Source organism: Macrobrachium rosenbergii, chromosome 1 (genome assembly GCF_040412425.1).
Source record: "Macrobrachium rosenbergii isolate ZJJX-2024 chromosome 1, ASM4041242v1, whole genome shotgun sequence".
NCBI lineage: Eukaryota > Metazoa > Arthropoda > Malacostraca > Decapoda > Palaemonidae > Macrobrachium > Macrobrachium rosenbergii.
The window spans coordinates 23,640,096-23,657,001 of record NC_089741.1 but is presented as its reverse complement, the minus strand read 5'-3'; the positions used below and the strand labels follow the sequence as shown (position 1 = coordinate 23,657,001).

Here is a 16,906-nt window from a genome sequence, read left to right as displayed (position 1 = left end):
ATTTTCCTTAATCATGTACCAGAGAGTTTTAAGATGACTTATGTCATCAAAACCTGCTGAATAATTTTTTTATTAAGAACATACAGTACTGATATTGCTTCAAATTACATTTAATCCTTTCAGTCATGTAACCTTTATAAGTTCTGTGTCCCAGGGCCAGAATCATGATAAGCAATATTTTACTGTGTGCTGTCAGTGAAGTTACTTTTCATACTATGATACGCATTCGCAGGTTATATTATGTTCAAAAAAAGGAAAAATACATAAACCAAAGGTCGAAATAATTATTAGAAAATCACCAAAAAGATTTGTCAGTGTGTCCTAAGTGACCCTTGTTGGATATCAGATGGTGCATTAGTGTGTCAGTGGAGATCCAGAGGATTAATAATCCTCTTATACTTTCAGGTAACTTGGGGTCCTTCTGCTTTACATGCATTGTTTTACTTTATGCGCTGCAGTCAACTTGAGCATGCAGAGCATGCTTCTCGAGCACCAATCCAAGAGCTGGTGTATGAGAGGCCTTATATTGTTTTACCACCCATTCTGGAATGGGTCAGAGTGGCTACTGCACACACCGAACATCGACATTCTACTGTTGTTGACAAAGATGATGTTATGCAGGCTGCTAGACTTTTACTTCCAGGTGTAGATTGTCCTGTCCGAATGATTGGGTAATTTGAAGTGCTTATTTTCTGTTTGAAAATTTGTGATGGATTTTTCTTATGCGTATAGATTTTTATTCAGACCAAAATATTAATGTCAGGAAAAGATTTCCGTATTTTGTATACAGTGCTTCAAAAAAATGTGTAATTTTGTTTTCAAGGTAGTACTGTATATATTAATCTTAACTCAGGTTTCTCTTGCAATTTGCATTAGATTAGTACTCTGATCTAATACATCCAGCACTAAATGGTTGTACACTAAATATAAATTTATTTTTTACTGTGGATTCAACAAGCTTGTTAGAGTTGAAGATACATTATTAATATGATTATGTGAGAACAGATACAGAATTTAAGGGGGAAAAAATTCAGCTGCAGGACACTGAAAAGAATACTGTACATATTTATTAGTCTTGCAGTGCTGTTTGCAAGGCACACCAACGGCAGTGCCTGTTGCCCGACCCAGATAGAGGGGCATTGGTTTTTCTGATTAACTGTTATATTGTGTTGGTCTTAGTATTAGGAAAGTAATTCACATACCTATGAAATATAAATAGGCTTGAATATTTAAAATGTACATGCAATAGACCTACTAGAGCTATTTCTTCATAGTTACCCCACTGAGTAGCTTTAATTCTTTATTGGCTCTTTTTGAATTAGGGTATACTTTTGACATTCATAAAATTTTTGTTTGTAAATTTAGAATTATGCAAATTGTTGAAGAATTTGTTTCCTCATGGTTAATGAATATTAATTAGATAACCTTAGTGATATACAGTATTATGACTTAGAAGGGTGGGATTTGAGATTTCTACAATTTTTTTTTTAAATTGACGACTATTTATCACCATGATGAATAATATTTTACCTGTTGCATGACTAATAGAAGAAATGTGTCTTATTGTCAACTCCAGCGTATCAAACTTTGTGCAGTTGAAAATTACAACTGGAGTGAAATAAGTTCAATGCGTAGTTGTAAGACAGTGTTGTATTTATTGAAGTAATCTGCTGAAAAATGATAAATTTCTGTAAAAAATAAAAAGACTGAATAGTACAGTTAAACAGTGTAGTGTATAAGAAACCAAGTGCATTGCTCACATGTCTGTTTTTCAAAAATTTCTTGATGCACAGTTTTTTGCTTTTCATTGGTCATGGAATCATAAAGTAACCCATATGCTTACTTGAACTTTAAACAGTAACAGTGAATTGAATATATGCTAATACCTTTCTTGGAAATTCAGGTATGAGGAACTCATGTGTCCCCGTCGTCAACTGGATGAGTTGGAATGCGCCAAAAAGTTCAAAGTTGACCTCGCTTTCAAGATGTTATCCTGTGGGAGGACAGATCTTGTTCCACATGCCTTGCAGCTTTTGCCAGCAACCAAAGTAAGAATCTGCATTGTTTTACCTGTGTTAATTGGTTTTGCCAATTATAATTGCATTGATATTAGTACTATAGGAAATTAGGAATTACATAAGAAAAATTTGTTTAAAAATCTGCAATTTTCATATTATCTTTGAGTGTATATTTGTTCAGCATTATGTATATTCATTAAACATTGCCGCATAAACTGTAGTAATCCAGTATCAAAAGAAAAATATTCAGGTATCACACCTTTCTTTTCACTAACCATGCAACATAATGGTCTTGGATTGATATCCCACCTAGGGCATATGATTAACCGACTTACAGTAAATTAGGAGTTAGTCTCTTGATATGTTTTTTATAATGATTTTTATAAAGACACTATTTCTTATCTAAGGGAACTAGAGTAAATTGTAGCTTGATTTACAGGTAAATACAGTTAATGAGTATGGATTAACACCCCTGATGTTGGCATGCATTCGTGGTGATGAACCAATGGTAAACATGCTCCTCGATGCTGGCGCTGATGTTGATGCGGAAACACCTCCTACTGGCCCAGCATACCTAATGGCTAACCCAGAAACCCAACATTGGACTGCTCTTACATATGCAGCTATTCATGGGCATCTTAACATTGCAAAAACTTTGTTAGAGAAGAATGGAAATGTTGAAGGTGGAGCACGGCTAGCAGAAGAGAAATGCACAGAAACACCGTTACAAGTTAGTGTGAAAGAGAACTACTTGATGGATTGTAGTCTGATCTTTCTAAATGCAAATATGCAGTAATTGTCAGTTGTGTAAAGATTTATGTAACATATGCATTCACCTAGATGTTAATGTTGTTACCAAGTTAAAAAAATTTCCATTTTCGGTTTATTCCAGGTTGCAGCAGCGGCAGGTCACACAGATATGATAGCCTTGTTATTGACTTACGGAGCCAATCCTTACCTGTCAACACTAATGAAAGACTCTCTCTGCTATTCTGGGGCTGCTCAAAGAGGTTGCTACGCTGCTATTGCTGTTGCTGCAGCACATGGCCAAAGACCAATACTCCACAAGCTTTTGTCCCAGCCACAGGTATGAATAAGCACATGGTGTTCTTAGATTGGTTATGCAAAGCATGGGAAGAAGTTTGACTGCAAAATGTTGGAAGAATTTGAGCTTGTTTTTAAGTTTGAGGATGAAATATCAAATAGCAATATGCTACTAAGAATGTATTATCATCATAAAACATAAACTGCAGACATAACTACTACAGTAATTTGTTTCTACAAAGCCATTGCCGTATGGGAGCTATCGTGACCATTGTTGTATGGGACCTGTCTTGGCCATTGTTGCATGGGAGCTAGCTTGGTATGATAAACAGAAAAATATGACAATTGATTACTCTTATTTGGTATACACTTTCATGATATGCTTCTTCTACAGCATGCATCAGCTCGTGAAGTGTTGTCTTTGGAAGAAATTTTAGCTGAGGGGGCAAATGGCAACACATCTGATAGAGATCGTAGACCCGGACGGCAAATGTGCGTTGTTGATGACCCATTAGGACGAGGCAGTTTAGCATCTAGCACCTCAGAGTCATCACAAGTGGTCAAGTTGACAAAGCAACAGATCAAAACACTCCAGGAGGCAATGTACCATTCAGCAGAATCTGGACATCTCGGTTAGTTGTTCATCCATTTTTTTTTCTTTCAAGACACCATCTGTTGCAGGTTTTCTTCATTTAATAATCACCTAAAATTACTTCCATGTCATCGACTGTTTCCAGCAGGTTTATGTGGTTAAATTATCATCAACAACTAACTGCATGAACAGTTAGTCTTACTGCTAAGCTTAGATGATCTATTATCCTATTACTACCCTACTGTCATGTATTAGTCACTTTAGTTGTTGTTTGTTGGCTAGCTTTCAAAAGTGTTAAACAGTGTAATTCCATTTCCCATGTTGGAAATGACTTTGCCTACCTGTTACACTTGCTTCAGTGTTTATATGCATACAATGATTGTATTTTAGTGTAATCATTATATGCCTGTAGAAAGAAAAGGAGTAAAAATAGTAATGCTAGATACGATGGATGTTACAGAGGGGCATTGGGTGTAAATAGTATCAGTTGCATTTTTCCACTCTGTGGGACATACATTGTTCAAAGTGTCCTTATCTCGTATTAGTCTTTTGAAGCATGCATTTATATCCAAACTTTCATTCCACTGGTATTCACCTCCGTGAAGGCTAAAAAAAAAATTTCATACATCAGTGCATTAACTTCCATTGTTATTTACAAGGGGCATTCAATAAGTAATGCAACATAATCTTTTTTCTTGGCCAATTTTCAATAAAAAAATGTTAGATTTTTTGTGTGACATCCTTAAACATTCCTGCGTTATGTCATATATTTTCATTAGTTTCCGATTGTTGGGCGTCTGTAACTGAGGTACAGTACGTTCCAAACAAAGAGCAGTGATACAATTCCTTTTGGCGGAAAAAGAGACCATCACAAATATTCACAAGCACTTGCAGAATGTCTACAGAGACCTGGCAGTGGATAAAAGCACTAGGCAAAGTGTCTATCATCAGAAGAAGGACAAGGAAATCTGTCTGATCTCCTGCACTCTGGCTGGCTGCACACAGCTGTGAAGTGTGCAATGGTGGAACATGCAGACACTGTTATTTGAGGTGATTGGGGAATCACAATAAAATAACTCGCTACTCAACTTCACTTCTTAGTCGGTAGTGCCAACGCAGTTGTCCACAACTTGGAATTTCAAAGGTTTGTGACCTCTCGCTTGATCCACACATTCCACCACTGCAGGCATTACAGCTGTGTGCGGCTGGCCAGGGCACGGGAGATCAGACAGAATTCCTTGTCCTTCTTCTTCTGATGATAGACATTTTGCCCAATGATTCATTGTACTTCTATCCATTGCCAGGTCTTTATAGATGTTCTGCAAGCACCTGTGAACGTTTGTGACCGTCTCTTTTTTCCGCCAAAAGGAATTCTACCACTGCTCTTTGTTTGGAACACACCACAGTCACATACCTACTTTTGATAGCTGATTATACTACAGCCATCTATAGAAAAGTAATGAAAATACATAACATAATCTGGGAATGGTTAAGAGTGTCACACAAAATTTCAAAGTTTTGGAACGAAAATTATGTTCCATTACTTATTGAATGCCCCTTGTATTTTATGAACAAGACTGCTAAAGTGGCAAAAGAACATTGGATGTAGAATAAAGAAAATATGTTGCATATATGGATATACAACAATGCATAAAAATGTGTGGGACTCATGATATTCCAAATAATGGAGAAGGACTAGTTACTTTGGAGGATTTGATGTATGAACTAGGGCTGCATAATTCAAGATATTATGTGCCTTATTTTTAATGACTTGATAATATCTAACTTGTTATTGGTATAACATTGAGTATTTTCTGTCGATGATTCATAACCTATTACTGTACTCATTAAGGAATTAGACAAATTTTGTCCACAAATAATTTGAAAGTATTGTGAGAATACAGTACTTTTATATTCACAAACCCAGTTGCTCAGTACTGATTTTTAATAATTTTGTTCCCAGAAATGACTTTGGACTTGAGGAATTTGGGGGTCCCTTGGACTTTACATTGTTGGATGCATACCCTTGCAACAGCACATGAGCACCGGTTAGAATCTATCATTGACCAGCTTCTTCAGGACTTTCTCCAAGTTTGGCCGGATGATTATTCTGCACAATTTGTTGATGAATGTTTGCCGCTACTCTTCAACATATTTAGATATAGCAAGGCAAGTTTGCAAATAACTATGAGCAATAAATATGATGTAGTGTTCCATCTGAACCATAAAATACATGGATTTTACCATCGTATGCAAACATGAAACAGCAGAAGTACTGACTGGTGCTGTATCAATAATATCTCTTCATTAATCATTTCATAGTTTTATATAAAAATAAAAAAACTATTTATTCATTATAAGTACACTGATGTTATAGAGTAGGAAGCTTTAGTCATTTCATAACTCAAGTAGTCAAGAGAATTGAATATCCCAGAAGTTGACAAAACTTGAATACATTATTTCATTAGAGGAACCAATGTTTGTAATTGCCATTACCAGTTTTTTTTTATCTGGTATGATTATGTTATGGAAATTATTGTGAGCAGCTACATTTTTCTCCCCCTCACAGAATGAAGGCACTTCATTGCTGCTGGCTGACATTTTCTCTTCTTGTTATGGTAAAGAACCCATAAAAGAAATTCGTGACACAACCATATCTGGAGGAGCACGGATAGATCCAAAGTTTGTTAATAACCCAGAATTATCAGATGTGCAATTCCGGGTTGAGGGCCGTGTCTTCTATGCCCATAAAATCATCTTGGTGAATGCTTCATCTAGGTTCAAACAGATGCTCAGTTCCAAGTTTTGTGAAGGAAATCCTCCAATTGTACAAATTCATGATATCAGATATGATATCTTTGAGGTGGGTTTAAAAGTTTCCTTTTTAAATAAGGCTACAAACTAAGATTACTTTCTAACATATAAATGTGAAAAATTAAATTAAGAATGTGGAGATTTTGTAATAAGTGAAGGTGATCAGAATCACGTTAATGGTTTGTTTTTATTTACAGCTTGTTATGCAGTCTCTGTACAAAGGAGGCTGTGAAAACTTAGAAGTTGAAGCTGGTGATGTTCTTGAGCTTATGGCTGCTGCAAATTTCTTCCAGCTTGATTCTCTTTTACGCTATTGTGAGTCAAGATGCTCTAAATTAGTACTGCTGGATAATGTTGTTTCCATGTACATACATGCCAAGGTATGTTTATTTCTTTTACTACTAATAAGGGAACCACAGAGAGAGTAAGAGATAAATTTTATATTAGGTGTAAACAGAGATAGAGAATGATAACAATAAATATGGCCAAAAAAATTGTTGTAAGTGAATGGTTTCTTTCATCTTTATGCATGGACAGACTTGTACAGTACTCTCTTCATCTTTGAGATTTAAGATGTACAATGATATTACTATATTGTTTTCATAATTTACGCAGAATCCCTGTTTTTCTTTCTTTTAGAGCAATATTGATGGAGAAGTAGTTTTTGAGGTATTTCATTGGTACTGTAGTATTCTACTATATATTTATATTCAGCTCAGAAAAAGTAGCAGTGCAACAATACTATAATTTTTACAAGCACTGTTTTAGTTGACTATTCTGTTCACCAGGAGTGCTGGAGCCCATCATCGTTACATGTAGCTACAAAAGATTGACTATTACAATTCCTTTCACCTCAAAACTGGAATACTTAATTCTCCTCTCATTTCTCCATTCTTGTAATTTTCAAGGAGTCAGTCAGCCCCCTACTCATCTAAAATATTTCCTCTCCCTTTTCATTCATTCTTGTAAGCAAGTCTTGTGATAGGGCTTAAGAAATCCTGAGATTGTTTTCTGTTGCAGAATTAATATGTAATGAACAGAGATCATTGAATGTACTCAAGGAAGTCAGATCTTCCTGATCAGCAATCCTCAAGGCGACATGAAAGCAAGCAAGTATACACTTGCCAGTTATTCATGCAAATGTTGATAACACCGTATTACATCATATGGCACTATGTGAGCCCTGTTGATGGGGAAACCGTAAAGAAAAGAGGATGCAAATGGAGCCTTTTGGGATGTGCAGTGCTTTATGTGCCACTGAGAAACAGTGCATGCCCCACAAGAAACCTGTTTTTATTTTGAACAGACTGAAGTTGTTCATAAATGTTTCTTTCTGGAAAAAAAAAAATTAGTAGCAATTATCCATTTCTATCCTCCACCCAGTAGGCTGTGTTATTGTGCTTTCTGATTCAAACATCACTATAGTCGATTCACTTAAGGTAGTAAGACGTTTGTTTGGCGGCCTCTGATTGGCTGGTACTGGGAGGCATGCAGCTCGCTCACTGTTGCATTTTAACGTCTGTAGCTCAGAAAACTTGAAATATCTTTATATTTCTTCATTTATCTCACGTTTTACACAAGATAGGACAGTTTTGGTCATAGCATGGAATTCGGTATTAATTATACAACTAAATCATGATTTCCTGAAATCAGTAAGATAAAACACTAAGGAATTACAATGAGTAAAAGTGAAGAGAGAAGCATTTCATTCTTTATACCTGTTTTTACATATCGTCGGATTTTGCATCATTGATGCGATCAAGATAAAATAAAACTAGTGTTTTCATACAATAAATTCAACCTGAATACGCTGGTGCTTTCAGATTTTAGATGCGTGTGATATGTGAAAAGAAAATGAAGAATATGTCTTATTATGTTGCATCAGTTCTTGACTCAGTTTGGCAGTAGAAACTGAGAGACGGTGATCTGCAAAGCTGAGGCGCCGTTGACAGTTGCCAGTTAGCAATATGAGAAGTTGACAGTTTCGACAATATTTACCGTATTGTTATGTCATTACATTTTCTGTAAATAAAGGCATAGAATTCCCATTATGAATGTCGAAGTTTTTCACTCCAATAGCATATAGTTATGTCCGTACGTCTGGACATATCAGATTAAGAAAAAATTAATAATCATATGGATGTATCTGGATGTGTTGGCTTCAATTTAGGCTAGGTGAGAAATTTGCATACTGTAGGCTACATGATAAATAACAGGCCTGCACAATTATCAAATACAACATGTATATAGAGGAATAAACATTCTGGTGTAAGAGCAGCTCAAACAAATTCTGAAAAAGACAGAATTTTATATTCGTTACATCACCAATAGATTTTATGGTAAGAAATAAAATGATGTACTTTCGTTCATTGAATGAACATATAAAAACCATCAGCTTTTCTTGTTATTGACCAGAGAAGCAAGCAGCCATAATAATGAACTCATAGTTATTTAGCCTGTTATTTATCATGTAGCCTACAGTATGCAAATTTCTCATCTAGACTAAATTGAAGCCAACACAACCAGATGCATCCATATGATTATTCATTTTTTCTTATCAGATATGTCCAGATATATGGACATATATGATATTGGAGTGAAAAGGTTCGACAGTCATAATGTGAATTCTATGCATTTATGTACAGAAAATGTAATGACATAATAATACGGTAAATATTGTAAAAACTGCAAACTTCTCATATGCTAATTGGCAACTGTCAACGGAACCTCAAAGCTCTCGCTGTTTGCAGATCACCGTCTCTCGGCTTTACTGCCAAACTGAGTCAAGTACGGATGCAACATAATACGACATATTCTTCATTTTCTCTTCACATATCACACGCATCTAAAATCTGAAAGCACCAGAGCATTCAGGGTGAATTTATTATATGGAAACACTAGTTTTATTTTATCTTGATCGCATCAATGATGCAAAATCTGACGATATGTAAGAAAAGTATAAAGAATGAAATGCTTCTCTCCTCACTTTTACTCGTTGTAATTCCTTTGTGTTCTATCTTACTGGTTTCAGGAAATCACGGTTTAGTTGCACAATTAATACCTAATCCTATGGTATGATCAGAACTTTCCTATCTTGTGTAAAACGTGAGATAAATGTAGAAATATAAACATATTGCAAGTTTTCTGAGCTACAGACCTTAAAATGAAACTGTGAGCGAGCTGCATACCTCCCAGTACCAGCCAATCAGAGGCCGCCAAACAAACGTCTCGTAGGCCCAAGAATCTACCTTAAGTGAATCGGCTATAGTTCTAGAATTAGTACTCTTTTTCAAGTTGTCTGTCATAAGCTACAATGTAGAGGAATATTTTCAGTTTTTCCATGTCCCTATTATAGCGTGTCCTGGAACATTGCCAATGTCTGTCCTCGTCTCAGGTTTCTGCGCCTGCATATCTTGGTAAAGCATTTGTTTTGTTAGTCTGTGGCTTGACACATCCTGATCTCTCACTGTGCTGCATTCTTGCCTTTTGGACAAACACTTCAAATGGCATTAGAAAAAACATTTAGAATAAAATTTGCTAATAACTACAGTACCAATGAAATACCTGTACAGCTGTCATATAAAAAAAATAAAGTACAAGAGTTGTCTGTCATCTAAAAATAATAATGTGATATGGGAAAAAAATTTGAAACAACAGTGCCAATGATTGAGCAAATGCCAAAGAACTAATACAGAATATGTGAAAAGGGCTAAATTTCAAAATTATGAAAGGGGAAAAAATTTATGTTTACGGTACTTTCGGTTCAGGAAAAGTAAAATGGCCAGAATAAAAATCATCTTAATTTTCTTTGCCATGTGACTAATATGAAATGTGCCACTCGGCATTTAGAAGTAAAGCTTTTTTTTAATATAGATATCTGCTGTTGTCATCATTTAAGTCTCAGTAAACCATCTGTTACAATATCAGGATATGGGATAACTTGTCTGTTTTCTTAATTGTAATAATTTGGATGTGGCTGTGTTATTCATACTGTGAATAAAGGACACCACATACAGTAATCTTGCTCAGAAAATCCAATCTGAAACTTAAAATTTTTCATAAGATTCAAAATTTCAAATTACTATACGTAAATTAAATTAATTTTTAGACCCTCAAACCAATATCTGAAATAATTTGTTCCCAAAATACAGTACACATTTTTTCACTTTCTCTTTTTCCATCACCCATCAATACTGAAAAATAATTTCTGCTAGAAGTTCAGCCCTTTCAGCTATTGTAATATTAATATATTTTATTAGTCATACAAAACTAGGCATATTGAGTATGAATTTTTATTGAAGTTAATTTTAAAAATGGAGTAGTGCTAGTTTGAATTTACCTAAGTTGTGTTGAAATACAGGCTTGTAAAGTTGTAGAAGCCTTACTTTGGGCTTGTGTTGATGTTACTCTAGCAGAGGATCACAGGTGACTGAGCTGCTACTTAGATGTCATTTAGAATCAGGTAAAAAGTTCCAGTAGTCAATTTTTATGGTAATTTTCATTGAGAAAGTTATTGAAATTTTTTTAACCAAATGGCCACCCTTAACATATAGTACTGTAATTTCCATAGTAGGCATCATAAGCTACAGCTATTTCAAGATTTAGGTGGCCTTAGGTGACAAAGTCAAATATCACACCTCTTCTTGCTAACCTGTAATCCAAAGAGTACTGTGGATAGCAGACACTATCTACATATCCATAAATAACACCATACCAATTTAATCCGTAAAGGATACAAATGGAGATGAAGGAGTACGAAGTATCAGAGCTAACATAAATCACTTTACCACCTAATGATGATAATTCTTGTCTAGCAAAGCTATTGTGAGTAATACTCTATAGAAGAAATAAAATAAGAGGTTTATAAAACATAAATACCTACCTTTCTGAAATGGTGGTATATTTCTAACCCTATATCATTATTTCTTACACTACTTTAATTAAGAATCTGTTTACAAGATAATTTTCATGTGTACCTGGATATGTAATCATGCTAATCACATTTACAGGTTTACAATGCTGTGCAGTTGCTTGAATACTGTCAGGGTTTCCTTCTACAAAACATGGTAGCACTTCTTACATATGATGACTCTGTCCGGCGTCTCATTTTCGGAAAGAAACTGCATAACCATGATGTGCTTGCTGGCCTTCTGTTAACACTACAAGCTCGTATCAAAGCCCGTTCTTCTCCACGTGCAGGAAAAAAATAACTTGGACAAAAAATAGTGATGTGCTTATAAAATATATGTGAATATATTTATTTTATGAAGATATCTGTAAAATTCAGCTGTATATACACATGAACATGGTGATCCTTTCCTTGTACTGTGTACTTTTGTATATAATTATCTTTCCTGGATCACAGTATGTAGTTTATTTCACGAGGACAAGTCTGAATATCTTGGTACAATATATGAGAGATTACATGAATGAATAAGAAAGACATTTTATTGTGTACAATATTGAAATTTTGTAAATATTTACTGATATATCAAAATACAATATGAAGTCTTTTTCCTTTAAACAGGATTCACTGCACTGGCCCTTTTGTACAGAATAGTATATTGTTGGCTGATGTGTAGTTTTAAATGAGTTATTCATTGTTCTAGAGACCGAGTCTCACATTGTACAGACAAGGTTGTGGGTTTATTACTTATTCAATATTGTGTTCTCTGAACAAGTTTACTCAAAAGCTATTGAACACGCCAAAAGTAACCTCAGGTTGCCAGTCAGGAGATAATAGTATATGACCATTTTTTAATCATGCCATTTCTCGGAAGTCTTTGCTGATTGAATATATAGCACAGCTTCAAGAACATGTGTAAAATAGCACCTTGTGTTTCATCCCCAGTGCCTTAATGTGTGCCTTTTTAAATGCTAGACTATCTCGACTGAATTGTGACAAGCCCTGCGAGTAGCTGTGATTGTGACAGCGTGGTTTTTATGATAATCAGTGCCTGTGGTGTACGTGTTTCACAGAGTACTCCAGTACTGAGTGTGATGCCTACTGAATTTTCTGTAGCCAGGTCAGCAGTGCCTTGGGATTGTGCCAAAATGAGTGCCAATTTGTGACCAATAGACTTGCCTATTCAAGATTCCTTTCTTGAATAGCTTAGAAAACCTGTTGACATATCAGTGATATATGGCTCTGTATCGACAACTTATTGGGAAGTCTGAATGCTCAACATTGTCATTCTAGTTACATATAAAATGATTTTATAAGATTATTAGTTTTAAGAGATATGGCAATTTCTGGTGCTGCTTCTTTATATAAAAGCCAAATTCTAGAATGAGCTTCTAGTTTTCAGCATAATTCAGCCAAGTCTAGCAACATGGCTTAGAAAATAAGAACTTAGGCTTCCATTCAAAGGGGCAAACTCAACCTAAAATTTGGCTGAAAGTGTTTTTACCTTTTTTCACTGTGCTTCAGTTGGTTGTAAAGTAGGTTTTCTAAACTGTATGCCTGTGGTATACCACTGCTAAATAGAGTATACCTCACATACCAGTGATTCGCCAAGAGCGCTCGACAATCAGGAATAATGTCTATTTGTTACTGTTATATTTTGTACATTTATTGAATAATTTTAGTGTAGCATTTTTAGAATATGTTCTTTATTTGTCATGAATGTATGATAATTCTCTCCACTTTTGTCCTCAGATGTTATTCTCTCTCAGCAGCCTCAGCTCAAAATAGAATTTAATATATGTGCCCTTGTTCTACAGACATTCAGTTACTTGACATTACATCAGTTATTCAAATTTTTTCACAAAATAGCTGGTACACTACTTACCTGGAATTCAGTCTTAAGATTCATGAAGTAGATGTGGGCAGAAGTACATGGAAAAATATAAAATTAACTGTTGGAAGTACCCGTTTTCAGGTTTATATTTTTTTATTTCCTCACATTAAAAGTTGTTTTAACAAATCTGTTTATTGTATACAGACACTTTAAATATTTTAAACAAAATTAATTTCTTCCAAAAACAAATTTCAGAATGCAATAGTAGTTTACTAACTACAATTGAACTTGGGTCTTAAAATTCTGAATGTACATAAAAAAAGGCAGTGTCTGATGTGGAAATTACAGAAGCAACAATTAGTACACACTTCTGCTTCTACTTGCATCCCCAAATCACATATTATCCTCACAAAACCCAGTTCATTGCCCTTAATTATTATTTGAAAGTGCAATGACCGAAAGGTAGTGCTGAAAATCACTTTAAATTGTAAAAATTATTTTGGTTTACTAAGAAATCTTTTAACTGCCAGGAAAATTAACCATATTAATGCATTATTTTTAATATAGTAACCAATTCCTTTATTTAAGCATTTCACTACTGAAGAAAATTGTAAGATTAAAATTTATTCTTTCATCTGTAGTGCTTTTTATCTAATCATGGTCAAATGATATTGTTGAGTGAGTGAAGTTTCTTTCTAAATCAGAATAATTTTCTTGTTTATCCATCATTTCATATAGACAATCATACACCATTCCTTTGTCATTACATGAAAACCCCCTCACCAACCCTTACTGTTGTACAATACCACTACCTCAGGTCTACTTGTGTTGTCCTGTGTTTGTTTTATTGTTATTATTATTATAATTATTATTTTCTGTAAATAGTTTTCACTGCCAGCAAGAATTCTACAAGTGCCAAGCATTTCTTTGCTTTTTGATGCATTGGATTTGACAAGTGCTCAAGCATTCTGATGCTCCTGAACTGCCAGTAATTGCTTACAACATAAAGTATACACCATTTACTTAGTTTCCAATAGTTATAGTGTAACTGTTTATAGTTTTATTGAGTTTTTAAATTTTTAATACAGTACACCATTTAAATTTTTATATTTATATCTATTTTTATATCTAAAGTTGTGGCAAGTACTGGCAGATATATTGTAGCATACTCAATCTTTTTCTGATATATAAGGCAGTTTGTAAATACTTTAATTATAACCTTCAATCCCAATACTGTATTATTGTCACTTGAAATATTAAGCATTTAGTATTAGTCTTGTTTTTAGGTATCTCCTGAAGGCTAAATACATCTCCGTCTTAATTCTTTTCCTTCTCGTATAGCTTCAAAAATGTTTCAAGTAGTATAAGCATTTAGCATTTTTTGTGTAATCCATACATTATACAAGTTGTGTATTATTTTCACTGAATCATAACATTCGTAAATGCATCATACCCATATAAACTTCAACATTCTATGCTTTTATGATAATGGATGGAGGGCAACTGCTTTCATCCATTTTTTCTTCAGTCAGCAATGTGTAGGCATAAAAGTTTGTATTCCTACACCATATACCTATAGGGCATCAGGTAGTCTCAACTTTTGATTTGGTTAAATTATAAAAATTATGCATACTGTTACTTTATGTAAAAGGCACCTAATACTTTATTGGAATGTAGTAATTTGGCTAAAATCTACCATAATTCTGCAATCGTAGTTCTGTAACTAATGAATCCTCCCATGGATAACTATATTCCTTAGACTATCCATGAATTTCAGATTAAGCATGTCTCCTCTTGTTATTGTCATTTACATTAAAACTTATTTCTCCATACATCTTGTCACATAAAAGTATTCAGCAAACATTTTATATTGCTAACTTGTACTTTATTAAGTACAGTACAGGACTTTATTCATTATAGTGTCAGCAGCAGATTAATTTTGGGGAAATTACATGTCTTTCTTATTATTTTCCTTCCAGCAATTATACTGTTCCATTTATATAGTTTCACAGTATTTTTCCTTAAACATTGAAAGTACTACTCGTGCCTTTTGACATAAGGTTGATGATGCACTTATTGTGCCTTTAACCAAGTTATTTTAATCCTTCAAAAGTTCTGTACACTAGCCTAAGTTCCTATAAATCCTGCTGCATTCTTCACTCAGGTTACTTGATATTTTTTAACTTTAAAAATTTTGTAATGTAAACTCCTAAATACTGTACAAGATTTCATTCATAATAACAATTAGAATACAGTTACAAGTTTCAGAAATATAAATTTTACTCTGATGAAGAAATAGGGCCAAGATGTCAGATAGTATTTTCCTAACTTATACACTTGCAGTAGGTGATATCAATGCAATATTATAGCAGGCTCTGTTCCACATCAAATGCAGCTCTTACCCCCTAAGTTGATAAGAGATGCATGAAGTCTGGATTTTTTATCATTTCTTTTACCATTAAGAAGGAATGAGGCAAAGACCATAGCCTATACTATTACCAAAATTCCAATGTCTAAAATGCATTTCCACTTAAAATTAATTTTATTTATATTTCTTCCAAAGGTTACGCAGTTAGTATTGCTCTTTTACAAGAATAGATGAGAAATAAAGGTGTAATACTTTTTCATCTTACAGTAGCCAAATAATTTATTAAATGTCTTGCAATTTTCAGCAATACCATGATATATTAGTACAGTATACCTATAAAAGGATCTTTTCTTAGAGTTAAACATTTCTAATGCAGCAACCATAAATTTACCAACCATGTGAACTTATGTACCCTCCCACCCACCCATTTTACAGCACAGCATATAATTACTGACAGAGTAAGGATGTATGTTAATGTCACCAACATCTGGCATCTTCAAAAGTGGGGCTATGTAACAAAATTACCAATTTCCAGATACAGTAAACCAAACTTGAACATGACATTTTTACTTTTATAAACAACTCTAAGCATCATAGAGTAATGTTGATTACTTATCTCCTCCTACAATGATGGCCCATTCTGAGATGTTAGTTGGTGAAAGATGAAAGAATAAGATTTAAGTTAGTGCTGTGTATACGTACAGTCCAATAAAAATAACCACAGTTTTTTATTTCTTCCATAACCTCCATTTTAAATGCTTATATGGAATACACAGTTATCGTTAAAAATTTAAGACGATTTGATTATACAAAATGTGCCAATCAATGAAACTCATGGTAACTAATATTTTGGCTGCAGAGTTAGCTGTTAACAAGATTTGTTTTTAAATAATATAACAAACATGATGACAAATGCAACAGAAAAACAGTCACTACTTATTGGCAAGATCATTTCATATGGCCCGCATCTGTAGCAGGTTGATGTAGTCCTCCTCTTCCAGAGGTCCCTATGTCCCTGAAATGCGATCTCCTTCCAGGTTTCACCCCATCCCCTTTGGGATGCATCTGAGAATACTAACTTCTCGGGTGGGGGGCGGTTGAGTGACACTCCCTACAGGTGGTTCTTGGGGTCTCTCCACCACCGCAGATCCTCTAAAATAAGCTTTAACCCTGGGAAGTAACTTCTCTGGGGAGACCAGATGCCCTATCATGATCTGCCACTGTTTCGCTTACAAAAGGAAAGGCTCAGAAACTTTCATCAAGTTCGCAGTCCTCTTGATTCATGGAAAAGTTTTGCTGTCAATTCTTATCCCCAGCTACTTGATGGTCT

The 16,906-nt window shown here is 34.5% G+C and overlaps 1 protein-coding gene across 5 annotated transcripts in view; it reads left to right on the top strand.

Moving 5' to 3' along the window:
* The window catches only part of LOC136842054 (ankyrin repeat and BTB/POZ domain-containing protein 2), a 503,426-nt gene extending 487,124 nt beyond the window's left edge, over positions 1–16,302 (top strand). For all 5 annotated transcript variants that reach the window (XM_067109545.1, XM_067109520.1, XM_067109574.1 and 2 more), the window contains 9 exons: positions 406–671; positions 1,904–2,048; positions 2,458–2,748; positions 2,911–3,105; positions 3,457–3,694; positions 5,618–5,823; positions 6,224–6,517; positions 6,666–6,848; positions 11,478–16,302. In XM_067109545.1, the coding sequence (XP_066965646.1) occupies positions 406–671; positions 1,904–2,048; positions 2,458–2,748; positions 2,911–3,105; positions 3,457–3,694; positions 5,618–5,823; positions 6,224–6,517; positions 6,666–6,848; positions 11,478–11,678 (2,019 nt within the window). In that variant the 3' untranslated portion in view covers positions 11,679–16,302. The remainder of the gene's footprint in view (positions 1–405; positions 672–1,903; positions 2,049–2,457; positions 2,749–2,910; positions 3,106–3,456; positions 3,695–5,617; positions 5,824–6,223; positions 6,518–6,665; positions 6,849–11,477) is intronic.
* Positions 16,303–16,906: the final 604 nt, after the last annotated feature.